Genomic DNA, 22,974 nt, shown 5'->3' on the forward strand with positions numbered 1-22,974 from the left:
ACCTATTGGCCATTTTTATATTGTCCTCAGAAAAAGATCTATTCAGGTTGGTTGCTTATTTTGTCATAGGATTATTTATTTTTCTGCTATTGAGTTTATGAATTATTTGTATATTTTGTATATTTTAGATATTAACCCTTTATAAGATATATGGTTTGCTTTTCTCCAAATCCATAGGCTATTTTTTTAATCTTGTTGGTTGTTTCCTTTGCTATACAGAAGCTTTTAAGTTAGGTGTAGTCTCATTTTTATTTTTTATTTTTTTTCCTTTTGTAGTCTTGAGTTTTTGGTGTAATGTCCAAAAAAGTCATTGCCAAGGCCAGTTTCAAGGTTTTCCGCTGTATTTTCTTCTAGGAGTTTTATGGTTTCAGGTCTTATGTTTAGGTCCTGTATCCATTTTGAATTGATTTTTGTGTATGATGTAACGTAAGGGTCCACTTTCATTCTTTTGCATATGAAAATTCACTTTCCCAGCACCATTTAGTGAAGCAATTATCCATTTGCCATTGTGTCCTTAGTGTCCTTGTTGATAATTAGTTGATCACATAAGGGTTTATTTCCGGGTTCTGTTCTGCTGGTCTGTATTTCTGCATTAGGTCAGTACCAAGCTGTTTTTTATTTTTTTTTTCTCCCCAACAGATTTAGGGGGTACAAGTGGTTTTTTGTTACATGGATGAGGTCAGTGTAGAGGTCAGGGCTTTTGGTGTATCTATCACCTGAATAATGTACATTGTAACAGGTATTTTTGATCCCTATCCCTCCCACTTTCCTGCCTTCTGAGTTTCCAAAGCCCAAGATACCACTGTCTTTGATCATGTATATCCATTGTCAGCTGCCACTTATAAGTGAATATATGTGATATGGCCATTCCTGAGATACTTTACTTAGCATAATAGCTTCCATTTCCATCTAAGTTGATGTGAAAACATTTTCATTCTTCCGTATGGCTGAGTAATATTCCATAGTGAATATATACCACATTTTCTTTATCCATTCATCAGTTGCCCATATCTTTTCAATTGTGAATTGTGTTGTGATAAACATACAATATGTGCATGTGTCTTTTGGATATGATGGCTCCTTTTCCTTGAGTAGATCCCCCCTAGTGGAATTGCTGGATTGAATGGTAGTTGTGCTTTTAGTTCTTTGAGGAATCTCGACAATGTTTTCTGTAGAGGTTGTACTAATTTACAATCCTAACAACAGTGTGAATGTGTTCCCTTTTTGCTCCATCTGTGCCAACATCAAATGTTTTTTAATTTTTAATTTTTTTTTTTGAGACAGAGTCTCACTTTTGTTGCCCCTGGTAGAGTGCTGTGGCGTCATAGCTCACAGCAACCTCAGACTCCTGGGCTCAAGTGATTCTCTTGCCTCAGCCTCCTGAGTAAGCTTGGGGACTACAGGTGCCCACCACAACACCTAGCTATTTTTTTTTTTTTTAAGAGATGAGGTCTCACTGTGGCTCAGGCTGGTCTTGAGCTCGTGAGTTCAGGCAGTCCACCCACCGTAGCCTGTCAGAGTGCTGGGATTATAGGTGTGAGACACGGCCCCCAGCCTAATGTATTTTTCATTTTTCAGTAAGGGCCATTATTAACAGGGTAAAGTAGTATCTCATTGTGGTTTTATTTTTTTATTAAATCATAGCTGTGTACATTGATATGATCATGGGGCATCATTCACTAGCTTTACGGACTGTTTACCAAGTTTCACATATACCCTTGTAAGGTGCACCGCTGGTGTAATCCCACCAATCCCCTTCCCTCTACCCACCTCCCTCCACCCTTCCCTCCCTTTCCCCCTTCCCCCCCTTTCCCCCTTCCCCCTATTCTTAGGTTGTAACTGGGTTATAGCTTTCATGTGCAAACCCTAAATTAGTTTCATAGTAGGTCTGAGTACATTGGGTACTTTTTTTTCCATTCTTCAGATACTTTACTAAGAAGAATATGTTCCAGCTCCATCTATGTAAACATGAAAGAGGTAAAGTCTCCATCTTTCTTTAAGGCTGCATAATATTCCATGGTGTACATGTACCAGAATTTATTAATCCATTCATGGATCGATGGGCACTTGGGCTTCTTCCATGACTTAGCAATTATGAATTGAGCTGCAATAAACATTCTGGTACAAATATCTTTGTTATGATGTGTTTTTTGGTCTTCTGGGTATATGCCCAGTAGTGGGATTACAGGATTGAATGGCAGATCTATTTTTAGATCTCTAAGTGTTCTCCATATCTCTTTCCAAAAGGAATGTATTAATTTGCATTCCCACCAGCAGTGCAAAAGTGTTCCCTTTTCTCCACATCCACGCCAACATCTCTGGTCTTGGGATTTTGTGATATAGGCTAGTCTCACTGGAGTTAGATGGTATCTCAAAGTAGTTTTGATTTGCATTTCTCTGATGATTAAAGATGATGAGCATTTTTTCATATGTCTGAAGGCCATGCGCCTGTCTTCTTCAGAGAAGTTTCTCTTCAAATCCCTTGCCCAGCCTGCGATGGGATCCCTTGTTCTATTCTTGCTAATGCATTTGAGTTCTCTGTGGATTCTGGTTATTAAACCTTTGTCAGAGACATAACCTGCAAATATCTTCTCCCATTCTGAGGGCTGTTTGCTTGCTTTACTTACTATGTTCTTGGCTGTGCAGAAGCTTTTTAGTTTGATCAAGTCCCAGTAGTGTATTTTTGAAGCTGCTTCAATTGCCCTGGGGATCCTCCTCATAAAATACTCACCCAGACCAATTTCTTCAAGGGTTTTCCCTGCATTCTCCTCTAGTATTTTTATAGTTTCATGTTTTAAGTTTAAATCTTTAATCCAATGAGAGTCTATCTTGGTTAATGGTGAAAGGTGTGGGTCCAGTTTCAGTCTTCTACAGGTTGCCAGCCAGTTCACCCAGCACCATTTGTTAAATAGGGAATCTTTTCCCCACTGGATGTTTTTAATTGGCTTGTCAAAGATTAAATAATGGTAAGTAGCTGGATTCATCTCTTGGTTCTCTATTCTGTTCCAGACATCTACTTCTCTGTTTTTGTGCCAATACCATGCTGTTTTGATCACTATTGATTTGTAGTATATTCTGAGGTCTGGTAGGGTAATTCCTCCTGCTTTGTTTTTATTTCTGAATGATATCTTGGCTATTCGAGGTTTTTTCTGATTCCATATAAAACGAAGTATTGTTTTTTCAAGGTCTTTAAAGTATGACAGTGGAGCTTTAATAGGGATTGCATTGAAATTATATATTGCTTTGGGTAGTATAGACATTTTAACAATATTGATTCTTCCCAGCCATGAGCATGGTATGTTTTTCCATTTGTTAATATTTTCAGCTATTTCTTTTCTTAGAGTTTCATAGTTCTCTTTATAGAGATCTTTCACGTCCTTTGTTAGATAAATTCCCAAATATTTCATCTTCTTTGGCACTACTGTGAATGGGATAGAGTCCTTAACTGTTTTTTCAACTTGACTGTTGTTGGTGTATATAAAAGTTACTAATTTATGAATGTTGATTTTGTAACCTGAGACGCTGCTGTATTCCTTGATCACTTCTGAAAGTTTTGTAGTAGAGTCCCTAGTGTTTTCCAGATATACTATCATATCATCTGCGAAGAGCGAGAGTTTGATCTCTTCTGACCCTATATGGATACCCTTGATCGCCTTTTCTTCCCTAATTGCGGTGGCTAAAACTTCCATTATAATGTTAAAAAGCAATGGAGACAATGGGCAGCCTTGTCTGGTTCCTGATCTGAGTGGAAATGATTCCAATTTAACTCCATTCAATATGATATTGGCTGTGGGTTTGCTGTAGATGGCCTCTATCAGTTTAAGAAATGTCCCTTCTATACCGATTTTCTTGAATGTTCTGATCATGAAGGGATGCTGGATATTATCAAAAGCTTTTTCTGCATTGATTGAGAGAATCATATGGTCTTTGTTTTTTAATTTGTTTATGTACTGGATTACATTTATAGATTTACGTGTATTGAACCAGCCTTGAGATCCTGGGATAAAACTGACTTGGTCATGATGTATAATTTGTTTGATGTGTTGCTGGATTCTGTTTGTTAGGATCTTGTTGAATATTTTTGCATCTATATTCATTAGTGATATCGGTCTATAATTTTCTTTTCTTGTTGGGTCTTTTCCTGGTTTGGGGATCAGGGTGATGTTTGCTTCATAGAACGTGTTGGGTAGTCTTCCTTCTTTTTCTACCTTTTGGAACAGGTTGAGTAATATAGGTACTAATTCCTCTTTAAAGGTTTGGTAGAATTCAGACGTGAAACCATCTGGTCCCGGGCTTTTCTTTTTAGGGAGGTTTTGTATGGTTGATGCTATTTCCGAACTTGATATGGGCTTGTTCAACATTTCCACTTGATTCTGGCTAAGTCTTGGAAGGTGACGTGCTTCCAAGTATTGGTCAATTTCCTTCAGATTTTCATATTTCTGAGAATAAAGTTTCTTGTAATATTCATTAAGGATTTTTTTGATTTCTGAGGAGTCTGTTGTTATTTCGTCTTTGTTATTTCTGATTGATGAGATTAGAGATTTTACTCTTTTTTTCCTGATTAGGTTGGCCAAAGGTTTATCTATTTTATTGACCTTTTCGAAAAACCAGCTTTTTGATTTATTGATCTGTTTGTTGTATTATTCTTTTGTTTTCAATTTCATTTAATTCTGCTCTAATTTTGGTTATTTCTTTTCTTCTACTGGGTTGGGGGTTGGAATGTTCTTCCTTTTCCAGTTGCTTGAGATGTCCCATTAAGTTGTTAACTTCCTCTCTTTCCGTTCTCTTGAGGAAGGCTTGTAGTGCAATAAATTTCCCTCTTAGAACTGCCTTTGCGGTGTCCCAGAGGTTCTGATAGTTCGTGTCTTCATTGTTGTTTTGTTCCAAAAAATTGGCGATTTCTTTCTTAATCTCATCTCTGACCCAGCTATCATTCAGCATAAGGTTATTTAACTTCCATGTTTTTGTATGAGTATGCAGATTCCTGTTGTTACTCAGCTCAAGTGTTATTCCATGGTGGTCCGAGAAGATGCATGGAATAATTTCTATTCCTTTAAATTTACTAAGGTTAGACTTGTGACCTAAGATGTGATTGATTTTGGAGTAAGTTCCATGGGCTGATGAGAAGTATGTGTATTCAGTTTTGTTGGGATGAAATGTTCTGTAGATGTCTGCTAAATCCAAATGTTGGATGGTTAAGTTTAAATCTAAGATTTCTTTGCTCAGCTTCTTGTTGGAGTATCGATCCAACACTGCCAGAGGAGTGTTGAAATCTCCGATGATTATGGAGCTGGAGGAAATCAAGTTGCTCATGTCTGTTAGAATTTCTCTTATAAACTGAGGTGCATTCTGGTTGGGTGCATAGATATTAATAATTGAGATCTCATCATATTGAGTATTACCCTTAACAAATATGAAGTGACCATTCTTGTCCTTCCTTACTTTTGTTGCTTTAAAGCCTATTGTATCTGCAAATAAAATTGCAACACCTGCTTTTTTCTGATTACCATTTGCCTGAAATATGGATGACCATCCTTTCACCCTGAGTCTGTATTTGTCTTTAACATTAAGATGTGACTCTTGTATGCAACAAATATCTGGCCTGAGTTTTTGTATCCAATCAGCTAACCTATCCCTCTTTAGAGGACAGTTTAAGCCGTTCACATTAATGGAGAATATTGATAAGTGTGGTGAAGTTTTGGGTACTGAGTTTTTCAAAAATCCAGTGGGCATTTTTAATCCTTTTGCCAGTGTGGAAATTGGAGTTTGATCCGAAGTTTCTGAGTGAGTTTACTTTTGTGGTATAGGATTGGGTTGGTCATTATGGAGGATAGGTCTGAGAATATCCTGAAGAGCTGGTTTTGTTATGGCAAATTTCTTCAACATATGAATGTCATTAAAGTATTTAATTTCTCCATCATAAATGAAACTCAGTTTAGCTGGATACAAGATCCGGGGTTGAAAGTTATTTTGTTTTAGGAGATTAAAAGTCGGTGACCACCCTCTTCTGGCTTGAAAAGTTTCAGCAGAGAGATCTGCAGTCATTCTAATATTCTTCCCTTTGAAGGTAATGGTTTTCTTTCTCCTGGCAGCTTCGAGGATTTTTTCCTTCATATTAACTTTAGTGAAGTTAATTATATGCCTGGGGGATGTCTTATTGGGGTTGAGTCGTGCTGGGGTTCTGAAGCTGTCTGCTATCTGAATTTCAGAATCTCTAGGCATGTCTGGAAAATTCTCTTTCATAATTTCGTGCAGAAGGGCCTCTGTGCCCAGCGAGGCCACTTCATCTGTTTCTGGAACCCCTATGATTCGGATATTTGCCTTCTTCGAATTATCCCAGAGCTCTCGGAGAGAGTGATCCGTTTTTCCTCTCCATTTCTCTTCCTCTTTGAGAGTTTGGGAGCGTTCAAAGGTTTTATCTTCGATGTCAGAAATCCTTTCTTCTGCTTGCTCCATTCTGTTGCTGAGGGATTCTACTGTATTTTTCAAAATCTTTGAGGGCTGCAAATTCTTGCTTTAGTGTGTCTAAGTCTTTGGTGGTTTTGTCTTTAAATTCGTTAAATTCTTGAGACAGCTTTTGAATTTCTCCTCGAATTCCTAATTCCACTTTGTTAATCTTGTCTGCAATCCAAATTCTGAATTCGATTTCTGACATCTCAGCCAGTTGTTTATGAATGGGATCTTCAATTGCATCTGCCATATCTTTCCTTTGGGGGGGGTTGATCTATTCTGGTTATTCATGTTACCAGAGTTTTTCCGCTGATTCCGCCCCATGGTTGTTTTACTCCCTCTGATTATTTCCCCAGGGGCTTTGTCGAGGGCCCGTACAGTGTTGTGGCCTGAGAAACTGGGGCCCTGTCTGGTGTGGTGGGGCTAAGTCTCTCATTGTGGTTTTAATTTGTAATTCTCTGATTAGTGATTTGATAATTTTTTTCATATATTTGTTGGTCATTTGTCTTTTTTTGAAAAATGTATGTTTATGCTTTTGCCTATCTTTTAACAGATTGTTTTTTTCTTCCTGGTTTTTTGAGTTAATTGTAGAGTCTGGGTATTAGTCCTTTGTCAGTTGTATCATTTGTGAATATATGCTCTCCTTTGTAGGTTGTCTCTTTACTCTGTTGATTATTTCTTTTGCTGTGGAGAAATGGTTTAGTTAAATTAAGTCCCATTTATTATTTTTATTACTGTTAGTTTTTGTCGTATTTGCTTTTGAGGTCTTAGTCATAAATTCTTTGCCTAGGCCAGTGTCCAGCAGAATTTTTCCTGTGTTTTCTTCTAGAATTTTTATGATGGTAGGTCTTACATTTTAGTGTCAATCTGTCTTTAGTTAATTTTTATGTAGTGAGAGATAGGGATCCAGTTTCATTTTTCTGCATATGGTTCTCCAAATTTCGCAGCAACATTTACTGAGTAGGAGATCCTTTCACTAGCATGTGTTTTTGTCCTCTTTGTAGAAGATCAGTTGCTTGTAGGTGTATGGTTTTGTTTCTGGGTTCTCTATTCCTTTGATTTATATGTCTACTTTTATACCATGCTGTTTTGTTTATTAAAGGCTTGTGTAAATTGAAATTGGGTAATAGGATGCGTTCAGATTTATTCTTTTTGCTTGTGATTGCTTTGGCTATTTGGGCTTTTTTTTTTTTTTTGATTCTTTATGAAATTTAGGATTGTTTTTTCCAATTCTGTGAAAAATGATGTTGGTATTCTTGATAGGAATTGCATTGAATCTGTAGATTACTTTGGGCAGTATGGTCATTTAACAATATTTATTCTTCTAATTCAAGAGTATGGGATGTTTTCCATTTGTATCATCAGTGTTTTTGTAGTTAGATCTTTCATCTCCTTGGTTAAATATATTCCTGAGTATTTATTTATTTATTTATTTTGCAGCTATTGTAAATGGTATTGAGTTCTCGATTTGATTCTCAGCTTGGCTGTTATTAGGGACTACACATGCTGCTAAGTTATGTACATTAACTTTGTAATCAGAGCTCTTACTAAATTTATCAATACTAAGAGGTTTTTGAGGAGTCTTCAGGGTTTTCTAGATATAAGAAGATCACATCATCAGCAAACAGGGATTGTTTGACCTCCTCTTTTTCGATTTGGGTGCCCTTTCTTTCTTTTGCCTAATTGCTCTGACTAGGACTTCCTGTACTGCGTTGGATAGGGGCATCCTTGTCTTGTTCCAATTCTTAAGGGGAATGCTTTTAACTTTTTCCCATTCAATATGATGTTGGTTGTGAGTTAGTCACATACAGCTTTTATTATTTTGAATATGTTCCTTCTTTTTGTTGTTGTTGAGGGTTTTTATCATGAAGAGGTACTAGATTTTGTTGAATGCTTTTTCTGCATCTATTGAGGTAATCATATGGTTTTTGTTTTTAATTCTATTATGCGATGAATCACGTTTATTGATTTGTGTCTGTTGAACCATCCATGTGTTCCTGGGATGAAACTTGATTGTGGTGACTTTCTTGATATGCTGTTGATTCAGTTTGCTGGTGTTTTCTTGAGTATTTTTGCATGTATGTTCATGAGGGATATAAATTTGTAGTTTTATTTTTTTGTTGTGTTCTTTCCTAGCTTTGATACTTGGCTGATACTGGCTTCATAGAGTGAGTTAAAGAGGATTACCAGTATTATAGAACAATTACTCTTTCCAGTATTATAGAGCTATTTCCAGTATTATAGAACAATTTCAATAGGGTAGATACTACATCTTTGTGAGTCTGATAGAATTAGGCTGTGAACTCATCTGGGGCAGAGCTTTGCATTGTTGTTGAGAGATTTTTAATTATTGTTTCATTCTTCCTACTTGTTATTGGTCTCTTCAGGATTTCTATTTCTTTCTGATTCAAACTTGAGAGATTGTGTGTTCCAAAAAGTTATCCATTTCCTCTAGATTTTCTAGTTTATGTACATAGAGATATTCATAGTAGTCTCAGTTGATCTTTGTATTTCTGTGATATTAGTTGTAAGGTCTCCTTTTTAATTTCTGATTGAGCTTATTTGAATCTTCTTCTTTTCTTGAATAATGTTGCTAGTGGTCTATTGATTTTGTTCATCTTTCCAAGAATCAGCTTTTCCTTTCATCGATCCTTTGTATTTTGGGGGGCAGGGTTCAATTTCATTTAGTTCTGCCTTGATTTTTGTTGTTTCTTGTTGCCTTCTTTGCATTTTGTTTGTTCTTGTTTTTCTGGGAATGATTTTATTTCTCCTTTCACTTATGAAATTTGGTTTTGCCATATACAAAATTCTTGGCTGACAGTTATTCTGGTTAAGAATTCTAAAGATGGAACCCTAATCCTTTCTGGCTCGTAAAGTTTCTGCTGAGAAGTCTGCCATTAGTCTGATAGGGTTTCCTGTAAGTTTCTTGATGCTTTCATCTTGGAAGATTTTCTCCTTCACTTTGACTTTGGCCAGACCGATGACAGCATACTTTGGTAATACCCTATTTGCAGTGAATCTTGCATGAGTTTGATGACCTTCTTGTATTTGGATGTCTAAATCTCTGGACAAACCAGGGAAGTTTTCTCCTATTATTCCTGCAAATAAGTTTTTCATGCTTTTTGCTTTTTCTTTCTTCCTCAGGAATGCTTATGATTCTTATATTTGGCTATTTTACATAATTCCATATTTCTGCGAGACTTTGTTCATTTCTCTTGATTCTTTTTTCTTTATTTTTGACTGGGTTAATTCAAAATCTCAGTCTTCAAGCTCTGAAATTTTTTCTGTTTGGTCTAGTCTGTTGTTAAAACTTCCCACTGTATTTTGAAATTTCCTAAATGACTCTCTTACTTCCTGCAGTTCTGTTATGTTTTTTACTTAAATACCTATTTCTTTAGTTGATTTTTCATTCATGTCCTGAATCTGTTTGTTTTTTTTTTTTTTTTGCTTTCTTTGCATTGGTTTTCAGCTTTCTTATTGATCCCACTGAGCTTATTTGTGATCTATATTTTGAATTACATATGTGGCATTTAAAAATTTTTTTTTGGTTGGAGTTCATGGATGGAGAGCATTTGATCTTTTGAGGGTGTCAAAATAGCTTGATTTTTTCTTTTATGAATTTCAGAATATTATGAGTACAATTATTTTGGTTATATGAATAGCTTTTTTATAGTTTAAGTTATAAGTTATATGCCCCTCATCTAGATAGTGTGCATTGTACTTGTTAGGTTTTTTTTTTTTTTTGTAGAGACAGAGTCTCACCGTACCGCCCTGGGTAGAGTGCCGTGGTGTCACACGGCTCACAACAACCTCCAGCTCTTGGGCTTATGTGATTCTCTTGCCTCAGCCTCCCGAGCAGCTGGCACTACAGGCGCCCGCCACAACACCCGGCTATTCTTTTGTTGCAGTTTGGCCGGGGCTGGGTCTGAACCCAACACCCTCGGCATATGGGCCCAGCGCCCTACTCACTGAGCCACAGGCGCCACCCTTGTTAGGTTTTTTTTTAAGAGACAGAGTCTCACTTTGTTACCCTTGATAAAGTACTGTGGCATCATAGCTCATAGCAACCTCCAGCTCTTGGGCTCTTGCCTCAGCTTCCTGAATAGTTGGGACTATAGACACCCACCACAACACCCGGCTATTTTTGTGTTGCAGTTTGGGGCCAGGTTTGAACCTGCCACCCTCAGTATATAGGGCTGGTGACCCGCGCACTGAGGCACAAGTGCGCCCTACTTGTTAGTATGATTTATCCCTTCTCTTCTGCCCTCTTTCACCTGTTTGCTTTCTGTTGAGTTTTACCATCAAATGTGCACATGGGTGTTGATCAGTTAGTACCAATTTAATAGTGAGTACATATGGTGTTTGTTTTTTCATTTTTGTGAAACTTCATTTAGAAGAATGATCTCCAGTTCCATCCAGGTTGTTACAAAAGGTATTAATTAGTTCACCAGTTTTTTTTAAATTACTGAGTAGTGTTCCATGGTATACATATACCACATTTTATATTAATCCATTCACTTATTAATGGGCACTTGGGTTGGTTCCACATCTTTGTGATTGTGAATTTTGTAGCAGTAAACATTTAGGTGCATGTGTCTTTTTGGCAAAATGACTTTTTACCCCCACTGGGTAAATACCCAATTTGGAATTGCTGGATCAAATGGTAGGTCTCCTTTTAGTTCTTTGAGGAATCTTCATACAATTTTCCATAGAGGTTGTACTAATTTGCAGTCCACCAACAGTGTATAAATGTTCCACTTTTTCCACACTCGTGCCAGGATCTATTTTGGATTTTTTGATAAAAGCCATTTGTAGTAGAATTAGGTGATACCTCATTGTGGTTTTGATTTGCATTTCCCTGATGATTAGAGATGTTGAGCTTATTTTCATATATTTATTGGCTGTTTGTCTACTTTTGAAAAGCTTTTGTCATGTCTTTTGCCCACTTTTTTATGGGGTTGTTTGAGTTGTTTTTTTTTTTTTTTTCTGATTTGCTTGAATTCTTTATACATTTTGGTTATAGCCCTTCATCACATATGTAGCGTGCAAATACTTTCTCTCATTCTGTATGTTCTCTATTCACTCTACTGATTATTTCTATGTCTGTATAGAAGCTTTTTAATTTACTTAGGTCTCATTTGTTAATTGTTGTTGTTGATGGGATTACCTTTTAGGTCTTCCTCCTAAATTCTTGGCCTATGCTAATGTCTATATGAGTTTTCCCAGCATTTTCTTTTTTTTTTTTTGCAGTTTTTGGCTGGGGCTGGGCTTGAACCCACCACCCCTGGTATATGAGGCTGGCGCCCTACTTCCCAGCATTTTCTTCTGGAATTCTTATAGTTTCATGCCTTAGGTTTAAGTCTGTTATCCATTGTGAATTAATTTTTGTGCGTGGTGGAAGGTATGTATTTTATTTAAGTTTTCTACATGTGGCTGTCCGGTTTTCCTAGCAACATTTATTGAATAGGGATTTCCCCTCCAGTGTATGTCATTGTCTGCTTTGTCAAAGATCAGATGGCAGTATGAGGATGGTTTGATATCTGGGCTTTCTGTTCTGATCCATTGGTCTAGGTCTTTGTTCTTGTGCTAGAACCATGCTGATTGGTTACTATGGCCTTGTAGGATAGTTTGAAATTTGATAAAGTGATGGCTTCCAATTTGTCCTTTTTGCTTAAGGTTGGTTTGGCTATTTTGGTTATTTTCTGGCTCCATATGAAGCACAGAATTATTTTTTCTAGATCTGCAAAAAAATGGTCTTGACATTTTTATGGGGTTTGCATACATTCTGGTACAAATATCTTTGTTATAATGTGATTTTTGGTCCTCTGGGTATATATCTAGTAGAGGAATTATAGGATTGAATGGCAGATCTATTTTTAGATCTCTAAGTGTTCTCCAAACATCTTTCCAAAAGGAGTGTACTAATTTGCATTCCCACCAGCAGTGTAGAAGTATTCGCTTTTCTCCACATCCACGCCAACATCTCTGGTTGTTGGATTTTTTTTTTTATTAAATCATAGCTGTGTACATTAATGCGATCATGGGGCACCATACACTGGTTTTATAGACCGTTTGACACATTTTCATCACACTGGTTAACATAGCCTTCCTGGCATTTTCTTAGTTATTGTGTTAAGACATTTACATTCTACATTTACTAAGTTTCACATATACCCTTGTAAGATGCACCACAGGTGTAATCCCACCAGTTACCGTCCCTCCGCCCACCACCCCCCTTCCTCCCTTCCCCTTTCCCCTTCCTCCTATTCTTGGGTTATAACTGGGTTATAACTCATGTGAAAGCCATAAATTAGTTTCATAGTAGGGCTGAGTACATTGGGTACATTTTCTTCCATTCTTGAGATACTTTACTAAGAAGAATATGTTCCAGCTCCATCCATGTAAACATGAAAGAGGTAAAGTCGCCATCTTTCTTTAAGGCTGCATAATATTCCATGGTGTACATATACCACACTTTATTTTATTTTATTTTTTTTTGTGGAGACTGAGTCTCACTTTATCGCCCTCAGTAGAGTGCCGTGGCATCACACGGCTCACAGCAACCTCCAACTCCTGGGCTTAAACAATTCTCTTGCCTCAGCCTCCCGAGTAGCTGGGACTACAGGCGCCCGCCACAACGCCCGGCTATTTTTTGGTTGCAGTTCAGCCGGGGCCGGGTTTGAACCCGCCACCCTCGGTATATGGGGCCAGCGCCTTACCGACTGAGCCACAGGCGCCGCCCATACCACAATTTACTAATCCATTCGTGGATCGATGGGCACTTGGGCTTTTTCCACGGCTTAGCAATTATGAATTGGGCTGCAATAAACATTCTGGTACAAATATCTTTGTTATGGTGTGATTTTTGGTCTTCTGGGTATAAACCTAGTAAAGGAATTATAGTATTGAATGGCAGGTCTATTTTTAGATCTGTAAGTGTTCTCCAAACATCTTTCCAAAAGGAATGTATTAATTTGCATTCCCACCAGCAGTGTAGAGGTGTTGCCTTTTCTCCACATCCACGCCAACATCTCTGGTTTTGGGATTTTGTGATATAGGCTAATCTTACTGGAGTTAGATGGTATCTCAAAGTAGTTTTGATTTGCATTTCTCTGATTTTTAAAGATGATAAGCATTGTTTCATATGTCTGTAGGCCATGCACCTGTCTTCTTCAGAGAAGTTTCTCTTCAAGTTTCTTGCCCAGCCTGTGATGGGATCACTTGTTCTTTTGTTGCTTATACATTTGAGTTCTCTGTGAATTCTGGTTATTAAACCCTTGTCGGAAACATAACCTGCAAATATCTTCTCCCATTCTGAGGGCTGTTTGCTTGCTTTACTTACTGTGTTCTTGACTGTGCAGAAGCTTTTTAGTTTGATCAGGTCCCAGTAGTGTATTTTTGAAGCTGCTTCAATTGCCCAGGGGGTCCTCCTCATAAAATACTCGCCCAGACCAATTTCTTCAAGGGTTTTCTCTGCACTCTCTTCTAGTATTTTTATAGTTTCATGTCTTAAGTTTAAATCTTTTATCCAGTGAGAGTCTATCTTAGTTAATGGTGAAAGGTGTGGGTCCAGTTTCAGTGTTCTACAGGTCGCCAGCCAGTTCACCCAGCACCATTTGTTAAATAGGGAATCTTTTCCCCACTGAATGTTTTTAATTGGCTTTTCAAAGATCAAATAACGGTAAGTAGCTAGATTCATCTCTTGGTTCTCTGTTTTGTTCCAGACATCCACTTCTCTGTTTTTGTGCCAGTACCATGCTGTTTTGATCACTATCGATTTATAGTGCAGTCTCAGGTCTGCTAGCGTGATTCTTCCTGCTGTGTTTTTATTTCTGAGTAATGTCTTGGCTATTTGAGTTTTTTTCTGATTCCATATAAAACGAAGTATTATTTTTTTGAGATCTTTAAAGTATGACAGTGGAGCTTTAATAGGGATTGCATTAAAATTGTATATCGCTTTGGGTAGTATGGACATTTTAACAATGTTGATTCTTTCCAGACATGAGATGGTATGTTTTTCCATTTGTTAACATTCTCAGCTATTTCTTTTAGAGTTTCATAGTTGTCTTTATAGAGATCTTTCACGTCCTATGTTAGATAAACTCCCAAATATTTCATCTTCTTTGGCACTACTGTGAATGGAATAGAGTCCTTAACTGTTTTTACAGCTTGACTATTGTTGGTATATATAAAGGATACTGATTTATGAATGTTGATTTTGTAACCTGAGATGCTGCTGTATTCCTTGATCACTTCCAAGAGTTTTGTAGTAGAATCCCTGGTGTTTTCCAGATCTACAATCATATCATCTGCGAAGAATGAAAGTTTGATCTCTTCTGAGCCTATATGAATACCCTTGAATTCCTTTTCTTCCCTAATTGCAATGGCTAAAACTTCCATTACAAAGTAAAAGAGCAGTGGAGACAATGGGCAGCCTCGTCTGGTTCCTTATCTGAGTGGAAATGATTTCAGTTTAATTCCATTCAGTACGATATTGGCTGTGGGTTTGCTGTAGATGGCCTCTATCAGTTTAAGAAATGTCCTTTCTATACCAATTTTCTTAAGTGTTCTAATCGTAAAGGGATGCTGGATATTATCAAAAGCTTTTTCTGTATCAACTGAGAGAATTATATGGTCTTTGTGTTTTAATTTGTTTATGTGCTGAATTATACTTATAGATTTACGTATATTGAACCAGCCTTGAGACCGTGGGATAAAACAAACTTGGTCATGATGTATAATTTGTTTGATGTGTTGCTGGATTCTGTTAGGATCTTGTTAAATATTTGTGCATCTATATTCATTAGTGATATTGGTCTATAATTTTCTTTTCTTGTTGGGTCTTTTCCTGGTTTGGGGAATCAGGGTGATGTTTGCTTCATAAAATGTATTGGGTAGTCTTCCTTCTTTTTCTACATTTTGGAATGAGTTGAGTAATATAGGTACTAGTTCCTCTTTGAAGATTTGGTAGAATACTGATGTGAAGCCATCTGGTCCTGGGCTTTTCTTTTTCGGGAGATTTTGTATGGTTAATGCTATTTCAGAACTTGATATTGGCCTATTCAGCATTTCCACTTGATTCTGGCTAAGTCTGGAAAGGTGACGTGCTTCCAAGTATTGGTCAATTTCCTTCAGATTTTCATATTTCTCAGAATAAAGTTTCTTGTAATATTCATTAAGGATTTTTTGAATTTCTGAGGAGTCTGTTGTTATTTCATCTTTGTCATTTCTGATTGATGAGATTAGAGATTTTACTCTTTTTTTCCTGGTTAGGTTAGCCAAAGGTTTATGTTATTGATGTTTTCATAAAACCAACTTTTTAATTTATTGATCTGTTGTATAATTCTTATGTTTTCAATTTCATTTAATTCTGCTCTAATTTTGGTGATTTCTTTTCTTCTACTGGGTTTGGGATTGGAATGTTCTTCCTTTTCCAGTTGTTTGAGATGTCCCATTAATTTGTTAACTTCCTCTTTTTCCGTTCTCTTGAGGAAGACTTGCAGTGCTATAAATTTCCCTCTTAGGACTCCCTTTGTGGTATCCCAGAGGTTCTGATAATTCATGTCTTCATTGTCGTTTTGTTCCAAAATTTTGCAAATTTTCGTTTCTTTTTTTTTTTTTTTTTGTGGTTTTTGGCCGGGGCTGGGTTTGAACTCACCACCTCCAGCATATGGGACCGGCGCCCTACTCCTTGAGCCACAGGCGCCGCCTGCAAATTTTCTTCTTAATCTCATCTCTGACCCAGCTATCATTCAGCATAATGTTATTTACTTCCATGTTTTTGTATGAGTATGCAGATTCCTGTTGTTACTGAGTTCTACTTTTATTCCATGGTGGTCCGAGAAGATGCAAGGAATAATTTCCATTCCTTTAAATTTATTCTGGTTAGACTTGTGACATAAGATGTGATCAATTTTGGAGTATGTTCTGTGGGCTGTCTTATCAGTATGTGTATTCAGTTTTGTTGGGATGAAATGTTCTGTAGATGTCTGCTAAATCCAAATGTTGGCTGGTTAGGTTTAAATCTAAAATTTCTTTGCTCAGCTTCTTATTGGAGGATCTATCCAACACTGCCAAAGGAGTGTTGAAATCTCCGACTGTTATGGAGCTGGAGGAAATAAGTTGCTCATGTCTGTTAGAGTTTCTCTTATAAATTGCGGTGCATTCTGATTGGGTGTATAAATATTAATAATTGAAATCTCATTATATTGAGTATTACCCTTAACAAATATGAAGCGACCATTCTTATCTGTCCTTTTGTTGGTTTCAAGCCTATTGTGTCTGCAAATAGAATTGCAACACCTGCTTTTTTCTGATTACCATTTGCCTGAAATATGGACAACCATCCTTTCTCCCTGAGTCTATATTTGTCTTTTAAGGTAAGATGTGACTCTTGGTATACAGCAAATATCTGTCCTGAGTTTTTGTACCAGTCAGCTAACCTTTGCCTCTTTAGAGGACAGTTTAAGCCGTTCACATTAATGGAGAATATTGATAAGTCTGGTAAAATTTTGGGTATCGAGTTTTCCGAAAGTCCAGTGGACATTTTTAATCCTTTCACCACTGTGGAAGTTGGAATTTGATCAAAAGTTTCTGAGTGAGTTTACTTTTGTGATAGAGGATGGGTCTGGTCATTATGGAGGATAGGTCTGAGAATATCCTGAAGAGCTGGTTTTGTTATGGCAAATTTCTTCAACATATGAATGTCATTAAAGTATTTAATTTCTCCATTAAAAATGGAACTCAGTTTAGCTGGATACAGGATCCGGGGTTGAAAGTTATTTTGCTTTAGGAGATTAAAAGTCGATGACCACCCTCTTCTGGCTTGAAAAGTTTCAGCAGAGAGATCTCCAGTCATTCTAATATTCTTCCCTTTGTAGGTAATGCATTTCTTATGTCTGGCTGCTTTCAGAATTTTCTCCTTCATATTAACTTTAGTGAAATTAATTATGATATGCCTGGGGGATGTCTTATTCAGATTGAGTTGTGCTGGGGTTCTGAAACTGCTATCTGAATTTCAGAATCTCTTGACATTTCTGGAAAATTCTCTTTTATAATTTCACGAAGAAGGGCCTATGTGCCTTGCTAGGCCACTTCATCACTATCACGGATTCCAATGAGGTGGATATTAGCCTTCTTTGAATTATCCCAGAGCTCTCTGAGATAATGCTCTGTTTTTGCTCTTTTACTCTTTGAGAGTCTGGGAGCATTCAAAGTCTTTGTATGCAATGTTAGAAATATTTTCTTCTGCTTGTTTCACTCTGTTACTGAGGGTTTCTACTGTATTTTTCAGATCTTTGAGGGCCACAAATTCTTGCTTCAGTGCGTCAAAATTTTTGCTGGTTTTGTCTTTAAATTCGTTAAATTCTTGAGACAACTTTTGAATTTCTCCTCGAATTTCTAATTCCGACTTTTGAATTGCTCCTCGAATTTCTAATTCCAGATTTTCCTTCATTCTGTTAATCTTGTTTGCAATCCAAATTCTGAATTCGATTTCTGACATCTCGGCCAGCTGTTTGTGAATGGAATCTTTAGTTACACCTGCCATGTCTTTCCTTGGTGGGGTTGATCTGTTCTGGTTATTTATGTTACCAGAGTTTTTCTGCTGATTCCGCCCCATGATTATTTTACACAATTTGATTTTTCCCTTGGAGCTTTGTCAAGGACCCGTACAGTGCTATGGCCTGAGAAACTGGGGACCTGTTTGGTGTGGTGGGGCTAAGTGGTTCTATCTTGTTTTCAGCTGGTCCTTGTCTGACCCTAGTGAAACAATTTCTCTGGGTTGAAGTCTCATCTGTGGAGAAATACCAGCAATTAAGTCACCCCACCCCCCACAGGCAACAATTGGAAAAGGAAAATCAAACCTTCCTACAACTACACACCCACGGCACCACTTGAATAGTCCTCAGGCAATTGGGTCAGTTCAAAAGGTCCAAATCGGTTGTCTCAGTGAGCACCTGTCTCAGGCAGGAGAGTTTAAAAGGTCTCTGGCAACTGGATCGCAGGGGTCTGGTGATAACTCAGATATGACTTGCTCCGCTGCTCCGTGAAGTCAGGAGGACCCACCCAGCAAATAGATTATCTGGGAAGGTTGATCCTGCCTTCCCCACCTTGCACCTTGGTCACATCCAGTCAATGATAGCCCCGCAGGGCTGTGACCTAGTTGCCTCTAGTGAACAGATACTCTAGGGGTTTTTACCTGCCTGAATCACAAGGAAATATCTGCTCAGCAAGGCCGCTGTGCTCTGTCTCTGTCCATCTGGGGGAGGTGAGGCCTAACAATCTCGGGTGCTTGATGGAGGCTGGGGGGTGTTCACTCAGTTCCAGCCCTGCCCCTGATTGATGTTACTGACAGAACAGAACAGAACAACTTTGTGGGAATTTGTTTCTGTCCCTGCTAAATTCCCCTGCAGAAGAAAAGCTGTTTTGAGTTCCCAGGGCCTGCGCCTGTCTTTGCTCCTGCAGGTTTGTATTCGGTTAGCTGTCAGTTCTAGCCTCCTGCCTTCCTTTGTCTATAGGCTGACGATCCCCTGAGGGCTGGGTGCATCTTAGGCTCAGTAATGTGGTCCTCTGGATCAGCCCCGCTCTGGGAATGTCCCAGCTCTGTGCATGCATTTTCTAGTCCCCGCGCTCCACCCAGGCCGGTACCGCCTCAGGCAAACCCTTTAGTCATGGGGCCTGCGTTCCCATCCCAGATCTTTTCTGCAGTGGTTGCCACCTGAGAAGATGCCCTGCCTTCTCTGGTTGCCCAGGGAGACAGGGTGTGTGGCTTTGGAATATCTGGGAGTGAGCCCTATTGTTGCCAAAAATGGCTACTGCTCTGCGCCTCTGGGCACCACCGCTCTGGTGTGGTTCCCTCTCAGACGATCATCCTCTCCTCACTCCAGTGCTGCGGAATCAGCACTGACCAGCTGCAGTCTAGGCCCTGTCCACACCTCTTGAGAAATCACCCAAGAATCTGGATTCCTGGGGGACAGGCCTCCAGACCTCAGAGTGAGAGTGGAGGGAAGCGCTGGGAGCTCAGATTTGCAGGTAGAGAACATATACGGTTTTATACAGTTTTATGCCTGGCAGGAGAATCCCTGGCACCCTAGTAGGGGAGGTAGGTCCAGTTTTTAGAGGGTCTCTTGCATGGAGTGTAGTGGGAGGACCTTTGAACTCTGCTCGTTTGTTTTTGGGGCACTCTGAGCCATTCTCATGGGGGAGGTGACTCCCATCCGCTTGGTGATGGATTTTGTACCTTTTGTTTGTATCCTTGGGGTCGCAGCTCGCCTCAGAGGGGTTGATGTGTGTTCTTCAACCTTCCCTCTCTGTCCAGCTCTAATCTACCAGGTTACGTGCTAAGTTTCTGTCCTTTAACGCTCCTTCTGGACGGGAGCCTCTGTGGAAAGCTGGCTTCAGTCAGCTATTGTCTCCGCCCCCTGTCAGTAACCTCAAACTCTGGGGCTCAAGTGATTCTCTTGCCTCAGCCTGCTGAGTAGCTCAGACTGCAGGTGCCTGCCACAACTTCCAGCTGTTTTTAGAGACGAGGTTTCACTCTTGCTCAGGCTGGTATCAAACTCATGAGCTCAGGCAATCCACCCGCCTGAGCCTCCCAGAGTGCTAGGATTACAGGTGTGTGCCACCGTACCTGGCCCATGCTGTTTGGTCTTCATGTCACAATCTTTTTTTTTTTTTGAGACATTGTCTCACTATGTCACCCTCGGCAGAGTGCTATGGTGGCATGGCTCACAGCACCCTCAAACTCTTGGGCTCAAGTAATTCTCTTGCCTCAGCCTCCCTAGTAGCTGGGACTACAGCACCTGCCACAACGCCTGGCTATATTTTTTGTTGCAATTGTCATTGTTGTTTAGCTGGCCTGGGCCGGGTTTGAAACCGCCAGCCTCAATGTATGTGGCTGGTGCTGTAACTAGTGTGCTACAGGTGCTGAGCCATGTCACAATCTTTTTAATGATACTACCAGTAATTATGGGATAAAGGGAAGGGCAGAACAGAAATATTGAGAGGTTTGTGGTGGTTTTCATCTTTCAATATTCAAACTCCTAAATATAGGTACAAACTGTATGTCTAGTTGTTCTTGACTTAGATCTGTTGAAAATTTTAGCAATGTGGTTGGTTCTTTAAGTGATTTGAGGGTTAGAATATTCAGTTTTGTCATTAGGAGACACCCATATGCTAATGAGTAGTCATAAAGAAGAAATTGACCAGCCTTTGTATTTTTTGAATCATGTGACATGAACATTAAGATTTGGAGTGGTTCAAAGCTGGGCCAAGAACTGTGTAACTATTTATTTTTTATTTTTTATTTTTTTTTTGCAGTCTTTGGCCGGGGCTGGGTTTGAACCCGCTACCTCTGGTATATGGGTTGGTGCCCTACTCCTTTGAGCCACAGGCGCTGCCCAGAGCTATGTAACTATTAACTGCCACAATGTTTCAAAGAATTTTTGATGGTGGGTAGAATGAATACACTTAGGAATGTGAATATGGTGATGCTATATTATCATATGACAAAATTTCTCAGATTATGTTTGTGAGATTTAATTCTTCCTATGTCATAAAATTTATTGTTGTATTAAATATTTCTAGAATGTATAAAGAGCAAAACTATGACTCTTTTACTTTGAGTAAAAATACATTTAAAAATTACTTGGTTATTAAACTCATCTTGAATATTTAAAAAATGTGTTTCAGGCACATTTAATGGTGTATATCACTTGAGAATATATATAAATTGTGCATATAACTTGTGAGTTTAATATTAAAATTAAGTAGAAGCTATATGAAATTGCGCTATAAAATCCTGTTCAAAACTTTTATTCTGATGTCCATGAAGAAACTTTAAGGACTCTCTTATAGGTTTGTTTGATTTCTTTAAATATAGAGAATTATCCTTCAGGATTTATTGCAAGGTATTTAAAAGAAGATGATTGCTGCTATTTTTCCTCAAAAAAATTCATTTAATTGCTAGAGACAGTGTGTGAACAGATTTTTGTTTCCTCTTAGGCTATCACTTAAGCTGTAGCAGTTTAAGCTTTGCTCACTTCAGCTAATTAAGACTAATACCATTGTGTTCCTGCCAGTCCATTTCTTTCTAATTTAGTTTTTAAAAGAATGCCTGTTAATACACAGAACTGTAGATGAGCAGAGAATAAAAATAATTCTGTGCTTCTTTAACCATCAATCTTCAGCCTTCTGTTGTTTTAATGTGGAAAGAATTGTTAGTTTAAAAAATGTTTGTTCTTCTATTTATTATACATGATGGAACTATTCTGTTGTCAGAAACGGATCATTGGGGCAGTATTCTTTAATGTAGTATATGAAGAACAGGTAATAATAAATATTAATATATAAACATGCTAAAAAGCTCTTGTTTTTATTAATTACAAAATAACATTCTAAGATTCATGTTCGGCTGGATAAAATGAACCTTGAGCATTTAAGGTGTGTGGTTACATTAATCAACTGAGATACTCCTACTGTAATTACTATTTGTTCTTTACACATATTTTTTAATGATAGATTACATTTACAACCTGTTGGTCAACATTATAGATGTATTATAAATGGAAGGATGGTTAGCACAGAAAATTGGCCCATGATAAAGGCCCAACGTGCTTTGGTGCACGTTGAATTGATTTCTCCTGAAAATTTATACTCATATAAATTTGTTCATATAAATTCATATAAATGATGTGCATATATATATATATATCTATATATATATATATTTTTTTTTTTTTTGAGACAGAGTGTCATTCTGTCCCCCTGGGTAGAGTGGCATTGTGTCATAGCTCATAGCAACCTCAAACTCTTGGGCTCAAGTGATCCTCTTGCTTCAGCCCCCCAAGTAGCTAGAACTACAGGCACTCACCACAACGCCTGGTTAGTTTTTCTATTTTTAATAGAGATGCGGATCTCACTCTCGCTCAGGCTGATCTCGAACTACTGAGCTCAAGCAATCCACCCACCTCAGCCTCTCAAATGTTTTCTTATATTTTTCTTAGCAGTTGTACTTCATTGCAAAGACTTTAGGAGACATATTCTTGTTCATTTTTTCCTAAAGCTATGTAGTTGTGTTTGCTTACTTGGCCATAAAGTACTGTAAATAACTCTTTGTGAAATGAATAAATTTTTTCATTTTTGAGATTCTGTCTCAGAAAAAAAATCTGTACTTAGCAATTTTATTAAACTAGTAGATTCTAATGAATATATAATTATTTTGTTTTCTATGCAGCATCGCTAGTTATTCCTGCTGGTAGAACTCTTCCAAGTTTTATCACAGCAGAACTGGTATGTAGCTTATTTAAAATTTATTGAATGTTGGCAGAATGCTGGACAGATGTAATTTATAATCTTCTAGTTGATTGGGAAAAGATGTGGTAAGGAATGGGGAGACAGGAATAGCTCCTATAGATAGATGGAGCAAACATTTAGGTGTTCAGACATCTTCTTACCAACTTTTCCTATCTTCCAGAACAGTTGCTAGCATCTGCTAAGACTGTACCTAGGAGGTTAGGGAATTTC

The 22,974-nt window shown here is 38.1% G+C and overlaps 1 protein-coding gene across 2 annotated transcripts in view; it reads left to right on the forward strand.

The window, feature by feature from the left end:
- The window catches only part of GTF2A1L (general transcription factor IIA subunit 1 like), a 77,876-nt gene that overhangs the window by 7,295 nt on the left and 47,607 nt on the right, over nucleotides 1-22,974 (forward strand). For both annotated transcript variants that reach the window (XM_053588937.1, XM_053588936.1), the window contains exon 4: nucleotides 22,685-22,740. In XM_053588937.1, the coding sequence (XP_053444912.1) occupies nucleotides 22,685-22,740 (56 nt within the window). The remainder of the gene's footprint in view (nucleotides 1-22,684; nucleotides 22,741-22,974) is intronic.

Source organism: Nycticebus coucang, chromosome 4 (assembly GCF_027406575.1).
Source record: "Nycticebus coucang isolate mNycCou1 chromosome 4, mNycCou1.pri, whole genome shotgun sequence".
Lineage (NCBI taxonomy): Eukaryota > Metazoa > Chordata > Mammalia > Primates > Lorisidae > Nycticebus > Nycticebus coucang.